Raw genomic sequence first — 13720 nt, 5'->3', positions numbered from 1 at the left:
CTGGGCCCCCTGGTGCTGCTGAGCCTCTGACTGATATGGCCCCTAATATTCCTCCTAAGCACTTGTCACAGAAGCAGGTCTGGTCTCAGGCCAGAGAATGAAGGCATTTTCTCCTGCCTTGGCCACAGAGGCCCCAAAGAGCTCTCATTTTGTTTGGATTGCACAGCATTTAACATTTTTAAATTTGTTATCACCATTTTAAATCTCAGAGATTTTTACATCAAAATTCTAAGTTCCCTTTTGGGGTTATAGAATTGTTCTACATTTTGATCGTGGTGGTAGTTATTAGGGTAAATACATTTGTTGAACTATATACTTAAAATGTGCATATTTAGTGTGTGTATGTGTAGTTTATTGTATGTAAATTATACCTTTTTAAAACTGATTAGAAAAAAATTCTAGGTTCCCAGCTTCTCTGGGAAAAAAAAATCTGAAGACCTGGCAACGCCAGGCCCACATTGCAAAACTCAGCTGGATCAGTTCCCTCTAACTAAGGCACCATAGCCCTCACCTCTCTTGCATGTCTCCCTGACCCTAAGGATGAAGGTTAGGTTTGTTACCAAATCAGATCCAGCTGCTTGTTGCTCAAAAATCAATACTTGAGAGAGGCAAATGTTGGTAGAAAGTAAAGTTGCTTTTAATCAGAATGTCAGCAATCTGGGGAGATAGTGGACTCAGTGTCCCCCCAAAACCACCTCCAAAGATCTGCTCAGCCATGAAAATTTTTAAAGGAAAGAGAGAAGTAATCTCAGTTAATCATTGAGGTAAGGGGTCAGAGTCATTGCCATCCCCCACTATAAGCAGGCTTCTCGCTTGTCGATGCTATCTTGTTCAGTTTGTTCACACAGTCTGGGAGTTTACTGAAGGGGAAGCTAGGGAAGAGATCTGGTCATCTGTTAATTACTTATTCTTCATTTCTACTTCTTTGAGCTACAGAAAGAACCAACATGTCAGGCAAGGTATTGTGTGATCAAAAGATTTGAAAGTTGTGCTTGAGCCAGAGATGAGTAGAGCATGGAGGTGCCCAGTTTAAGTTTAGTGACAAGACAAAAGGGGCCTCCTGCAGAGAGTTCTTTCCTGCAAAGAGCTCTTTCCTACCAAAGGCTGCTTACAAATCCCCACTTGTCAGAAAATCATTCCATTTGTATGGGGTTATGGGTGAAGGTGCGTCTTCTGTAACTTCGTGCTGACATAGGACACTGTACTCTTAGAGTGGGTCTGCAGCCTTTCTCTGTTGACAATTGCAGATGCCCATTTACATATACGGGCAGAACAAATTATAATTATGTTGATGCCCACAAAGAGGCCAGTTCTTGGAACTCTGCTAGCCATAGACTCAGTACTGTTCAAGTTGGAGCAGCTCATGTTATGGCTGCAGTCTGGCCATTATGCAGTTAGCTGAGACTGTGACTCTATTGTCCTAATCATTAGCTGCTTGGGCCTGCTCTTTTGTGACTAAGGGAGGCCAAGGAGACTTCAGCTTGTCCACAAACAATAGGCAGGGGACATGGAGGGGCCTTTGTGCTTGGAGTGGGAGTGGGCAGTGGTACGTAAGGATCTGCTTGGTTCCAGGTTGGTTCCACTGTTTTTCCTACACTGTGCCCACTTTTCTCAGCCCTGTTTCCAGCTCATGTCTTTGGGATTCCAGAGCAGCGAGCTTTGCCCTCTTAATGGTAACAACGTGACACGTGGGGACACTTGATAAGTAAACGCCAGCTGCTGTCATTATGGTTATCACGCAGCATCGTCGATGTGACCTAGATGCTCTTCTCCTCATAGACCTCTCCCTTGATGTCTTTCTACAGACTCTGTTCTGCCACTCCTGTGGTTGGGGGAACTGGAAACATTATCACAGCTGCCTCCTGTTTCACCCACCAGTAGAGAAAGACTTGAACAGACTGTCCTTTGGCAGACCTTGTGGCGCTCAGACTGTCTTCTCCCTCCCTCTGTCTTTGGTGGAGAGAGATGTGTGCGAACACACACACACACACACACACACACACACACACACACACACACGCAGAGCTGGATTTTGACTTCAAGGCTCAACCTTTTGGTTCCTGCCTTGTCTGAAGCATCCAGAAGAAGGAGGCTAGACCCCAAACACCTAGGCCTCTGGAGGACTGACACCTTCTGAGCGGCTTGACTGATTCTGCGCATCCTGGCTGAGCCTGACCCTGTCCATGAGAGAGCACATCGCTTTCAGTAATAATCCGATTCATTGTTACAACCAAACGAAATGCCACTGGGCACTCCAGACCTGAGGAGGAGCTTCACGAAGTCCTGGCAGCCAGTGCTAGGACTGAATTCAATTCCACAAATTGCTATGCCCCTACTCTTCTAGGAAATACAAAAAGGATCTCCAGAAAGTCTCCACAATGCACTGTTTTCAGCATTGCCCGTGTGTTAAATAGCTGGGGCTCGGTCTCAGCCATTTAATGGCCAGCCCTGCCAGCACACAGAAGGAAGCAGAGGCCTCACAGTCGGTAAGGAGCTGACAGCCTGACTGAGAGACTAGACCAGGCCTGTGCATAGTTACTGACATGTGTATTAAACACAAAGACCGGAAGGGAGATCAATCACATGCCAGATCAATCACAGGCAAGAACTGAGGCAAGAACTCAAAAAACAGAAAGTTCCATGACTTTGCCTTATCTAGTAATGCCTAAATATCTGCAACACATGTGACAGCTAGTTTCACTAATATATGAAGAGTTCTTACAAATCAAGAAAGAGGCAAAAATGGAAATAGAAAAGAGGGAAAAGGCCATGAGCAAACAAAAAGTTGTTTTTTTTTTTTTAATTTTAAGAATTTTTTAAAGAGAATTGGCTTTAAGAGACATATAACCAATTGCCTTAGTTGGATTTTAACTCAAATAAACAAATTAAAAAAATAAATAAGGCATAAGCCGATCAGGGACATTTGAAAACTGACTGGTAACATCAAGTTACCATTCACCTTTTAGACATGATAATGGTATCATGATAATTTTTTTTTTTTTAAAGAACCATTTTGTGTTAGAGATATTGGGTTGGCCAAAAAGTTCGTTTGGGGTTTTCCATAACATTGTCTGGAAAACCCTGAGCGAATTTTTGGCCAACCCAATATATGCTGAAATGCTTACGGAACAAATGATCTAACGTCCCAGATTTTCCTCAAAATAATCCGGAAAGAGGGAAGTGGATGGGAAACATCAGCCTCCAGTTACGGACTCACAGGGTTCATTATACTAATCTCTATTTTTATAAATGTTTGACAGTTTTTATATGAAAATGTTTCTTAAGAAACACATGCATAATAAGATGTTTTCATCCGCCAGACAGGCAAAAAAATCAAAAACTGGATGATATGCTCTGTTAGCAAAAATGGGCAATAAGCATTCCCATACGTTATTGAATTAGAATAACTTCTTTGAAGATTGGTTTGGCTTTATTTATTGTATAAATTTACTCTTTGGCTTAGCATTGCGACTTCTAGGAGTGTGTCATATAGATAAAGTCACACTTCCATGGACAGTTACTGCATCATTATTTATAATAGCTAAAATGAGAAACAATAGAAACAAACAATGATATGGGACTGATTAACAAATTAAGACACAGCCTCAAAAACAGCTCCCTGCAGCTTAAAGAATAAGAACGAGGAAGCCTTCTAGCTATAAATATGAAACAATGCCCAAAATACACTGTTAAAAAAAATCCAGGCCAGTACAACGTGAATAATATTTGAGTTAAAATAAAACAAAGAGGGTGGTGTGTATACCAATGTGCTTATAGATAAACAGACTCTATCTGGAAGGTTCCACAGGAAACTGGCTCCTATGATTGTTTGGGGAGGAGGGTTGTCCCAGGGACTGGGGGATGAAGTAGGAGGGAGACTGTTTTTTTATCATGTGCATAAATTAGATTTATTTTCTGTTTTAAAGCCCAGGTTTGTTATCAGTGTTAAGAGCAGAAGGTCAATCTCTGGTGCAGGTCTGACTCTCAGAAGAGGTACAGGGAGCAGGGAGCTGGGGTGGGAGGGGCCAGCTCTGCAGAAGCCTCAGGGCGGGGAGGGGAAGGGGTCTGCAGAGGGAGTTCTGGCATGGCTGCGTGTGAGGAGGGAAGGCAAACTTCTGCAGCCTTGCTCCTGAAAGCCTCAGTCTCTGACACAGAGTTTAAGCACAGATTCTGCGCAGAGGAGAAACTGCAGAGATCTGAAAGGGTGGCTCCAGGCCATCTGAGCGTTGCTAGGTGGCTTACCCTTCGCTGTTTCCAGAGTGTTACCTCTACACACACACACACACACACACACACACACACACATACACACACACACACACACACACACACACACACCAGCCAAGCTTCCATTAGCCAGTGAGTCTGATTATGCAACCCTTGGGAACAGCTGCTCCCAGAAATGCCACACTCCACCCCCAGGCTCCGGCTCCAGCCTGTGTCCCCCGTGGGTCACTGTCAACACTCATCTCCCCACAGGCAGCTGCACTCTCCACCCACTCAGGGACAGAGCACAAGGTTGGGGACAGGAAGGGAGGGAGGTCTGGGTTTCTGAAGGTGGCTCTGTCAGGGCAAACTGAGCGCTTCCCACTCTCTCCCACCTCAGGTGTAAGGAGAAGAGAAGTTCCTGGGATGTCAAAGAAGTGTAACTGCCCTACTCTCCCTAATGGCTCATTCATCCCCGACTCCTAGGTGCCCTGCACTGCCCAGGGCCCCACAGTCTTTGCCAGGGCACTGCCTCTCCCTTTCCCGGGGAGAAATCCACCTATCCTGCCCTGTCTGCAAACCCACCTACAGGCTTTAAGCTTCCATCTCTCCTCATTCCCATCAACAGGTCACACAGGAGGCACAAGAGGGGACAACAGCCTTCCAGCTCTCCTAAGACTAGTTTCCTGTCTGGTCTCCCCAACAGGGCCCCGAGCCTCCCTTCCAGCCAGACGGGCACCGGGGCAGGGAAGCAGGAACCAACCTCCGCAGGGCTGTCGGCCAGGCTTCCCTTCCTCCAGGGGACACTCCCTTGCATGATAAAATCCACCACCTTCGAGTTCTGGAGCACGGCCCCCACCAAAGCTATGGCCTTGTCCACAGCCACCACCATCCGGAAGAGGGCTTCGAGCCTGGCGCCCTGATGGGCGGCATCCTGCTGCCCGGCCCTCACCAGCTCCAGGACCTCCGGCCACCCAGCCTGCGTGTCAGCCGGGGGAGTGCAGTCAGCCCCAGCAGGACCCGGAACTCGGGACGCCTCCAGCCGGTGTAGGCCTTGCTCCAGGTGGCCCATACCTCGGTACACGCACTGCAGTTTCTCCATGACATCTTCTTGGAAATGTAAGAGTTTGTCGACCTTCTCATTCAGCATGTTAAGCTTTTTGTCCATGGTGGTTAAGCAGGCCTTGCCCAACCCCGGCAGCCCCTGGGCCCCCAAACTCTCCTTGGGGGCTCCTGACATCCTGACGAAGACTTGCCAAGGGCGAGGAATTGGAAGAGCTGCACACCTCTGGCTTTCACTTGGGTAGCGGTGCCTGGAAGTTCATTGTTGTTTAGCTAAGGCTCGCCTGGGTTGTTCAGGGAGCGCAGAGGACCAGGCTCTCTCCAAGCCGTTGCCTTTGCTTATCTCCTACTCTTCGGTGGCCATGAGTGACAGGCTGGGCTTGGCCCAGGCCCTTCTCCTTGGGGGCCCCTTTGACATCATGGCAGCATTTAACATTCCTCTCTGAGAGGCTGCTGATGGGCAAATATTTTAAGAATCTGCCCAGGGCAGGCAAAGTTTGTGTAGCTGAAACTAAAGGTTAGAAGGAAAGGGATCCTTTAGGTAGTGTCCTGAACGCTGGACTCTACAAGGGGGCCTCAGGGATACAGGGCAGAGTAAGGGCTTTAGAGGCCCAAAGCGCTGAGGAGCGGATGGGTCCCACCCACCACATACACATCCAATTCACAATAAGAAGCAAGACCAAAACAGAAAGAAACGTGAGGCCATTCAACAAAGTTCTGATTTTTGCCATGAGGAAAAATTTGATGCTTCTGCAAATTAAAAACAAAATTTTGGTGCCCCTACTTTGCTGATGCCCCTAAGGTATTTAGGCTGCTGTGGAGTGCATCTGCAGGTCCCTCCCCACATGGGGCCCCCAGTCACTAGTCACTTGTACCTAAAAATAGAAGTGAGGGCCAATGGCCTAGGTTACTTGCCAAGTGTCATCCCACAGGTCACGTTCCTCGCAGAGCCCTCTGGGGAGCATTTGCCAGCGACCCCATTCTCCCCCAAGGATGACGACACAGGCATCAGGCAACCAGTCTCTAAACTGAAACAGACACAGTAGGGCCCTAGAGAGCAAGGGGGCCTGTGTTTCCTGTGGTTTCCCAATATTTTAGCCTCAGAAACCCTTGGTTCAAATGAAACTTTTACAGAAGCATCAATCAATACAGAAGGACATGCTTAAGCTGACACTAAGGTGGGGTAGGACACCAGAGAGCCCGAGGCTGCCGCGGAGCGGTCCACTGACACCACTTGCGACCAGGCCCTCATAGAGAGAAAGCAAGGCCAGAAAGGGACTCTGTCCAAGGCGGCCCTGCACGCGACCTCCTGAGGATAGTGCGGCTCTGGGGAAGGCCGGCACCAGGGAGGCATCCCCTAAACTCCCTCCTTCTGAATAAAAGCAATTACGAGAATAAATGTGACCTGGAACTCTGACACCTAAAAGCACCTTGGGATCATTTTGCTGTCTAAAGCTGCAGGTGAAGGGTAAACATAATGTGCAGCTTGACCACAAACCCCTCGCCACCCGCCTCTGTCGGGACAGCTGCCTTAGCAGCCCATGTGGAAATCCAGACACATTTCAGGAGCACAGACTGGGTGTCATTGGTGGAATGGCCCAGAGCATGCTCAGAAGAGTGCCGCTCTGTTACATTTACAGTGATTTAAAACATACAGATAAACTCTCCTTGGAAAAAGAATGTTGGGGCACACCGGGCTCCAGTCCCTCCTGGGGATTCACTGTGCACCTCAGCAGGATCTCATCTGCCACAGAAAGAAACCAGCATCTGACTAGGGACTCACTCCGTCCCCTGCACTTCCTGTGTAATACTTCCCTGTGGAACTACCATCTCCTGGATCAAACTTTGGGAAGTGTCCACCTAGAGAAGTCTCTGGAAGTCTAACACCCAGCACAACATCTGTCCTACAGTAGGTGCCAATAATCTTTGTGAAAGGAAGTGCCCACAGTCTAAAGAGACAGATGCCATGTCTGGGAGATGGTTCCCACCAATGCTTGGCACAGGCTGCTTCACTGTGACCGCTGCTCTAGAGATCTTCAGAGCCGCCTGCATCCAGGCAAGTCCTGGGTTAACAAAGCCTGGGAAGATAACTTGAAAGTCTAGGTGAAAACAGAGGACACAAATAAATGTCCCAGACACCTATTTTTATCAAAAGCTAATTATTTAAATTATACAAGGATGTGCCCCAGGTCTCCCTTAAGCGACAAGTAATTGCAAGGCAGCTCGTTTACTGCGAACAACGTCATCCACTGTTTCGGAACCACCTTGAAGGCCCCTGAGGCCAGAAAAGTGCCTCTTTGGCTTGCCTTGATCCCCAATGCACCAGCGTGCCTGGCACATAGGTATTCAAAGCAACTATATGGAAGGAATGAACTAAGGAGGCTCCAGCAGGAGCAGGAGGCTGGGCTGACCACCGGGAGAATTGTGGAAGGAGGAGGCTGGGGTTTCCCCGAACAATCAAATGAGCAGAGTGCAGGAAGCTCTTACAATTCCCAGAAGTAAGCTCTGGGACCCTCTGTGAGAAAGCTCAGAATATGCCGACAGGACAAGTCCTTAGGCATCTTTGATGAAAAAGAGCAGCCAGGAAGACGAGTTTTGAATCCCTTTCATTTCTCGGCCTCCAGAAGAAATGAGTTTATGAGCACGTGGGTTCTCTGAGGGCTGGTGCATGGCTTCTCTCCAACTCCCTGATTTAGAGGGCACAGCAAGAGTCATGGGCAATTCTTTTTGGGCAACAGTGCTTGTCCAAAGGACAAGGGAGGCATGCTACCCACCAAGTCAAGAGAATGCAGCCCAGAGAAGAGGCAGCCAAGCTGGGTGTACAGAGTAGCAAGTGCAATGGCATGTCATCTTTCCTAGGTGAGGACCGACAGCTGATCCACTCCCGGAAAAACACAGGTCGACCTCTGTTTGCCATAGGCTGCAGTCAGTGTGCACTGAACCCCAAGTCTCTTCCCTCATCTTTCTGGTGACAGAGCCAGTTTTCCTTCAAGAACCCCAGAGAGGCCTGTGGAAACTGAGACCCCAGGTGGAGGAAGAAGGGAGCAGAAATGCAAGGCTGAGGAGTCCATCCAAAACTATAGCTCTTCTTCCTCACCCTCCAGGCAGATCAGAGATCTGTTTCTGGAGAGATGTAGCAGTCTACAAAACAACAGTTCTATGCACTGACTGTGGGCTCCCTTGGGAGCTCCTCATCTGATCCTCAATAAAGCCAAGCAGTCAACAAGCCTCAGCCACCCACTCCGGTTTTTGTGCCTTATTCTGAAATATGCACAGAAAAAAAGAATCACCAGGTATTCAAAGAAAGCCCCCAAGATGAAAAGGGGAGCTCAAAACAAATAAACAGAAATATGGCAGAAACAAAGAAAACAAGAAACAGAAGAAAGTTTCAAAAACGGTCCTCAGTAACCACAGAAAAGTGTGAAAGATTGTTCTACCCGTTAAAAAAGAAGAGGATGTTATGGAAAAAGAACAAGCATAGACTAAAAGAGAGGTCTTGGGATTTACAAATACGAATGTTAACATTTAAAAATCCAATATAGGCATTAGAAAACAAAGTTAAGCTAATATTCCAGAAAATAGAACTGAAAGATGAAGATGTGTACATTAGGAGAGAAAAGATAAGAAAGAGAGACAGTGGATCCAGCTGGTCTTATATCTAATTAATTTGAGTTCGATAGGAGAAATGAAAGAAAGAGGGAAGGAATTTATCAAAGAAACACTACAGACATTATGCAACTTTAGAACAGAGGAATAAAGAGCAGATTATAAAAGCTCCCTGAAATTTAAAAGAAAAAAAATCACATATCAAAGAACTGGAATCAGAATGACACCAGACTTCTCATCCTAGAAACAACTGGATGTGGCATGACAGGTTGTATGTAAAATTCTGGATGAGCGAGAATTAGTATTTTGAAGACACTGTGCCATTGTCAGAGGACAGAATGAAGAGTTTTAAGACTTTCCAAGATGTAAAAAAATGTACGCGCCCTTTCTATGGAAGCTGCTTGGAGGATAAACACCAGCAAAACTAGGGACTAAACAAATAAAAAAAAAGAGCTTCAGGAAACAACAGCTTCAACATAGGCCCATAGTTGAAGCAGGAAGATGGAGCGTCCCCAAAAAGGAGGACTTCAGAGGGGGTGGGAAACAGTATACAATATAATATAATTAAACAGGTAGTAAAATGTTAAGAGGATGGGGCCTAGGGTCAGACTATCTGGATTTAACTCCTGCCTCTGCCAGTTTTCAGGCAGAACCCTGGGCCAGTTTATTTAGCCTCTCTGAGTCTGTACTTCCTGGGCTGTAACATAATAACAATGTACTCACTTCGTGGAGTTGTCAGGGGGGTCACTTGAGAATGCTTGCAAGGCACAGGGGAACAGAGCTTGGCGCACAGCCAGCAGTATGACGCTGACAACAGGGCAAAGGGGGAACAAAAGAAATCAGAGCCTCCAAGAAAATCAGAGTTCAGGAAAGAATGAAATTAAAGTACATGATTGAATTTTCAGTGAATAATATTTATATACTATAATATTACTTTTTATATATATGTTATATAATGTTGTGCCATAATGAAGTAAATACTTTATTAAGTTAAAATAGTGATACATGTATTACGAGAGTTGAGAAGGGAAAATGGGGAGAGCTCGATCTTCATTTCTCTTGAGAGGGAGTCCATAGGTAAGGAACAAAATTATTGAGGCGAGAAGTGGAGGCAAACACCAGGAGAAGCAGCTCGAGGACTTCAATGTGTTTGCCGCTGGGGAGCAGGATGGAAAGCAGGTTTTGCACAGCTCAAGGGCACAACATCTAGCTGACATGTGGTAGACACTGTAGGTTTGCGGATTTATAACAAGTGCGGCCGCACAAGGCAGTGAAGGGTCTTGTTTTAAAAAAATCAAATATCATGACAATTTTCTGAGAGATGGAGGCCACGTATCTTGAGGAAAGGTGTACTTACCTGCTTTCATACCTAAGTGCTTGTGTGAGCCAGTCACATACCTGGAACTTAACCTCCGTGAACACAGCTTTCCTCATTTGTAAAAGGGGCTCATAACAGTGCAATAACCTCAGTGCTATTTGAGTATTCAGGTAAGTAAAACACTTAGCACAGCACCTGGTAAGTACACATGGCAAGTACATGAAAATAGTAGAGACTGGAACTCACCACCCCTCACCACGCCCATCCCACCCCAGAGAGTCAGCCAACAAGGATGGCAGTGTACTCAGTTGCCTCATTGTGGGGTGGGGGCAGGAGGACGAGGGGGTGTCTTCCCAGTCCTAAATCAGCTCCCCCAGTCACCTGGCCTGGCCCAGGCCACCTCCCCGCATGCACCATTAGCTGATATGCACTCAGAAAGTGCAGACACATCCTCCCCGAAGCTGCACTTACTCCTGAAAGGAAACCAGAGATGAAACAGAACCTCAGAAAGTCTCTCAGGGTTCAACGTGGACAACTTCGGGGTTAGCTGCCCCTTGGCCTTCTCTGCCCGCTACACCCCACATTAGCCAGGAAAGGCGTCGTGCTGACTATCCCCAGGCTGTACCCATCAACCAAAGCTTCCTGCTGATTGAGTTTCTTGGTTCAAGAGCATCCAGACCTGGGGGACAATTGTCACTGAGACTCCCTTAGTCCCTTGAACCTAGCAATTATTCCTCAGGCTCCTACTTCAAAGCAGACCAGCCTGCTTACCGCAAATATCTGGGTGTAATCCGACGCCCGCTGCTGGCCTCTGGCGCTGGGACTGCGAAGTGCCGGAGTGGGGCACAGAGTCCCCGTCCTGCTGCTGTGGCTGTGCCAACCCAGTGTTTACTCTGCCTGGAGATGCCCGACTGCCCGGAGCCCTGGGAACGAGGTGGGCCGGCCAGGATGGCTTCTCTAGAACTTGGGCCGCAGCAGCGATAAGCCTGGCATTTCCGCTTATCTCTGAGCCTGCCCCAGGCCCCAGAGGCATCCAGAGGCTTCACTTGGTTATCTGCTTTGCTAGGCAGTATCTGCCTCCCTGGGGGCCTACTTCCTGCATCACTTAGCAGAGTGTCCAGTGTAAAACAAACACCGTGTGGTCCAAGGAGAGAAGAAAGAAGTGCGGGAGTCCTAGGACAGAGCTGACCTGAGTTCAAAACCCAGAATCCTGGTGCAGGGGCGCAGGAGAAGAGCTGGGACTCCTTGCCTTCAGGCAGCCCTCCAGGGCAGAGCAAAGCCATGCACAGCAACACAACAAGTTGCTTTTCTTCACGGGGTCTGCTTGCAATCTGGCTGGGAACCTGCTTAGTTACCTCCAGGCTGGGAAGAACCAGCTATTACCTCTTCAAGTAAAACTACTCAGGAAGCAATGAAGATATCTAGAGCCCCAAAGACTGGGGCCTTGAGGAGAAGGCCGTGACCTGCAGCTTCTGCTGAATGAGCTGCCTGCTCCAACTCAGCTGTTGCCCTCAGGGAGGCTCCCTGGACAGACCTTCCCAGAGTGCCCTGGGGGAGGCCAAGCCCTCCACACACACACTGGCACGGGTCCACAGACAGACAGACAGACACACACACACACACATGTCACTCCAGGGCCCCAACTCACCTGGCCTGGCTGACAGGAATCAGAGAAGGGGATGCAGGCTTTTGATATTAGCTTGCTTTCCTGAACTTGACCATGGGCAGATCCTATGCTAAGCACTTTAGCTGCAAATGTCTAGATTACTATTTATCATCCCCATTTTACAGAGGGGGATCCATCTAAAGAACTTATGGGGCTCACCCAAGGCCACAGAGTCAGAAAACAGTGGAGCCAGAATTCTAACCCAGGTTGATAATGTTACAGGGAAGAGCTAAACTGGACTCCATGTTGGATCTGTTAGTTTTACATTAACCTTCGCATTCTGTTGCTTTTGCTACAAGTTTAGAATGTTGCTTTATAGCCTGAAATATACAGGATAGCCCATTCTCGCACCTCTGACCTTTAAAGGTATAACACTTTTCCATTCATTAAACTTTCAGAACAAAGAATAACATTTGCCTTGTTGGAGGTTTACAGGAACGTCATGACCTGACTGACCTACATGGACAACTGCAAGGACAAAGGACTCTGGCAGTAGGACATCTGCAGTAACCAACAACACCCCTTCCCTTTTTAGTATAAAAGAAACCTGAATTCTAACTCAGGCAAGATGGTTTTTTGACAGACGTGAGTTTGCCATCGTCTTGGTCTGCCGGCTTTTCCGAATAAAGCTGTATTCCTTGCCTCAACACCTCGTCTCCGATTCGTTGGCCTATTGTGTGGCGAGCAGGGCGAGCTTGGACTCAGTAACAATAACTCACACCACTCTGCCACTTTCAGAAACAGGAGGCACTTTAGAGCCTGTAAGGGTCAACTCCCTCATTTTGTAGATGGAGGGTCTGAGACCCAGAGAGGGGAAGGGACTTTCTGAAGGTCACGGACTAAGTCAAAGGCAAAGACAGGACCAAATAACAAAACTGTTGCCCTCAGAGTGGCCATGGAACTCTCCACACCGCTCTCTGGGTTTGAGAAGGGTGTGTGTCTCATGAAATTGGCCTTTGCCCACAGGCTCAGCTCTGACAGTTGTCTGAGGAGATGAGGAGGGGGCCACAGGGCAGGGACCCCCAATACTACATTGGTTGCTTATTCTTTCAAAGAAAAATGTCTACAGCTTATCTCATCTGGCTATCCAGAAAGACAGCCACAGTCCTGCCAGGATGAATCCAGGAACTGTGCTTGGGAATAAAACCAAAGTCAAGTTGGCCTCTCTGAAGAAGCAGAGAGGGAAATGACAGCTGCATGACTGGCCTGGCCTCAGGGAAGTCCTCTGCTAGCTCTCAGGTGGCTGGTGGGTTTGCTCCCAGGATCTCACTGTCTTCTGTAGTCAGCATTCCTACCCCTGGTTGAAGCCTTTTTATTTTGTCAATTCCTTTCCCACATGCCAAGTCAAAATTGTTCCCAGCCAAGCACGATCAGATGGAATCAGCCTGAAAATACCAGAGAAGAATAAAAAGCACCCTCATAAGCCAAATCCATACCAGCAGCTATTCATTCATTCAACATGTACAGAGCAACACTTATTAGAAAATAATAAAAGCACTAACATTTATCAAGCATTTCTACATGTCAGGCACTGTGCTATACCTTCACAGAAATCACTTTTGCCCCTCACAACAATTCTAAGAGGAAGAGAGTATTATCCCATTTCACAGACAAGTAAACTGAGGCTTGGAATGATGAAGCCACTTTCCAAAGTCAGTGTAAGACCCTGTATATCAATGCAGGCAGCCAGACTCCTGAGGCTGCTTACAGCTGAAGGAGTCTAACTGAAACATCTTGTCTAGAGCCTGACTTTGTCTCTGGGGGACTGGGTTTGCCAACTGCCAATTCAGAAACACAAGCATATTTGCAAGTTGGAACTAGGCCAACCAGTTTCATGCCAACACACTGTATTGCCTGTCCTT

General features: G+C 47.5%; 1 protein-coding gene across 1 annotated transcript in view; it reads right to left on the bottom strand.

The window, feature by feature from the left end:
• The window catches only part of LOC130838361 (UPF0547 protein C16orf87 homolog), a 128042-nt gene that overhangs the window by 33179 nt on the left and 81143 nt on the right, over positions 1-13720 (bottom strand). The window contains exon 1 of the mRNA XM_057711320.1: positions 4970-5446. Within this exon, the coding sequence (XP_057567303.1) occupies positions 4970-5446 (477 nt within the window). Of the gene's footprint in view, positions 1-4969 lie in introns of the transcript that reaches the window.

The sequence above is a fragment of the Hippopotamus amphibius genome, chromosome 16, assembly GCF_030028045.1.
Source record: "Hippopotamus amphibius kiboko isolate mHipAmp2 chromosome 16, mHipAmp2.hap2, whole genome shotgun sequence".
Lineage (NCBI taxonomy): Eukaryota > Metazoa > Chordata > Mammalia > Artiodactyla > Hippopotamidae > Hippopotamus > Hippopotamus amphibius.
This window is presented reverse-complemented; position numbering and strand designations above follow the sequence as displayed.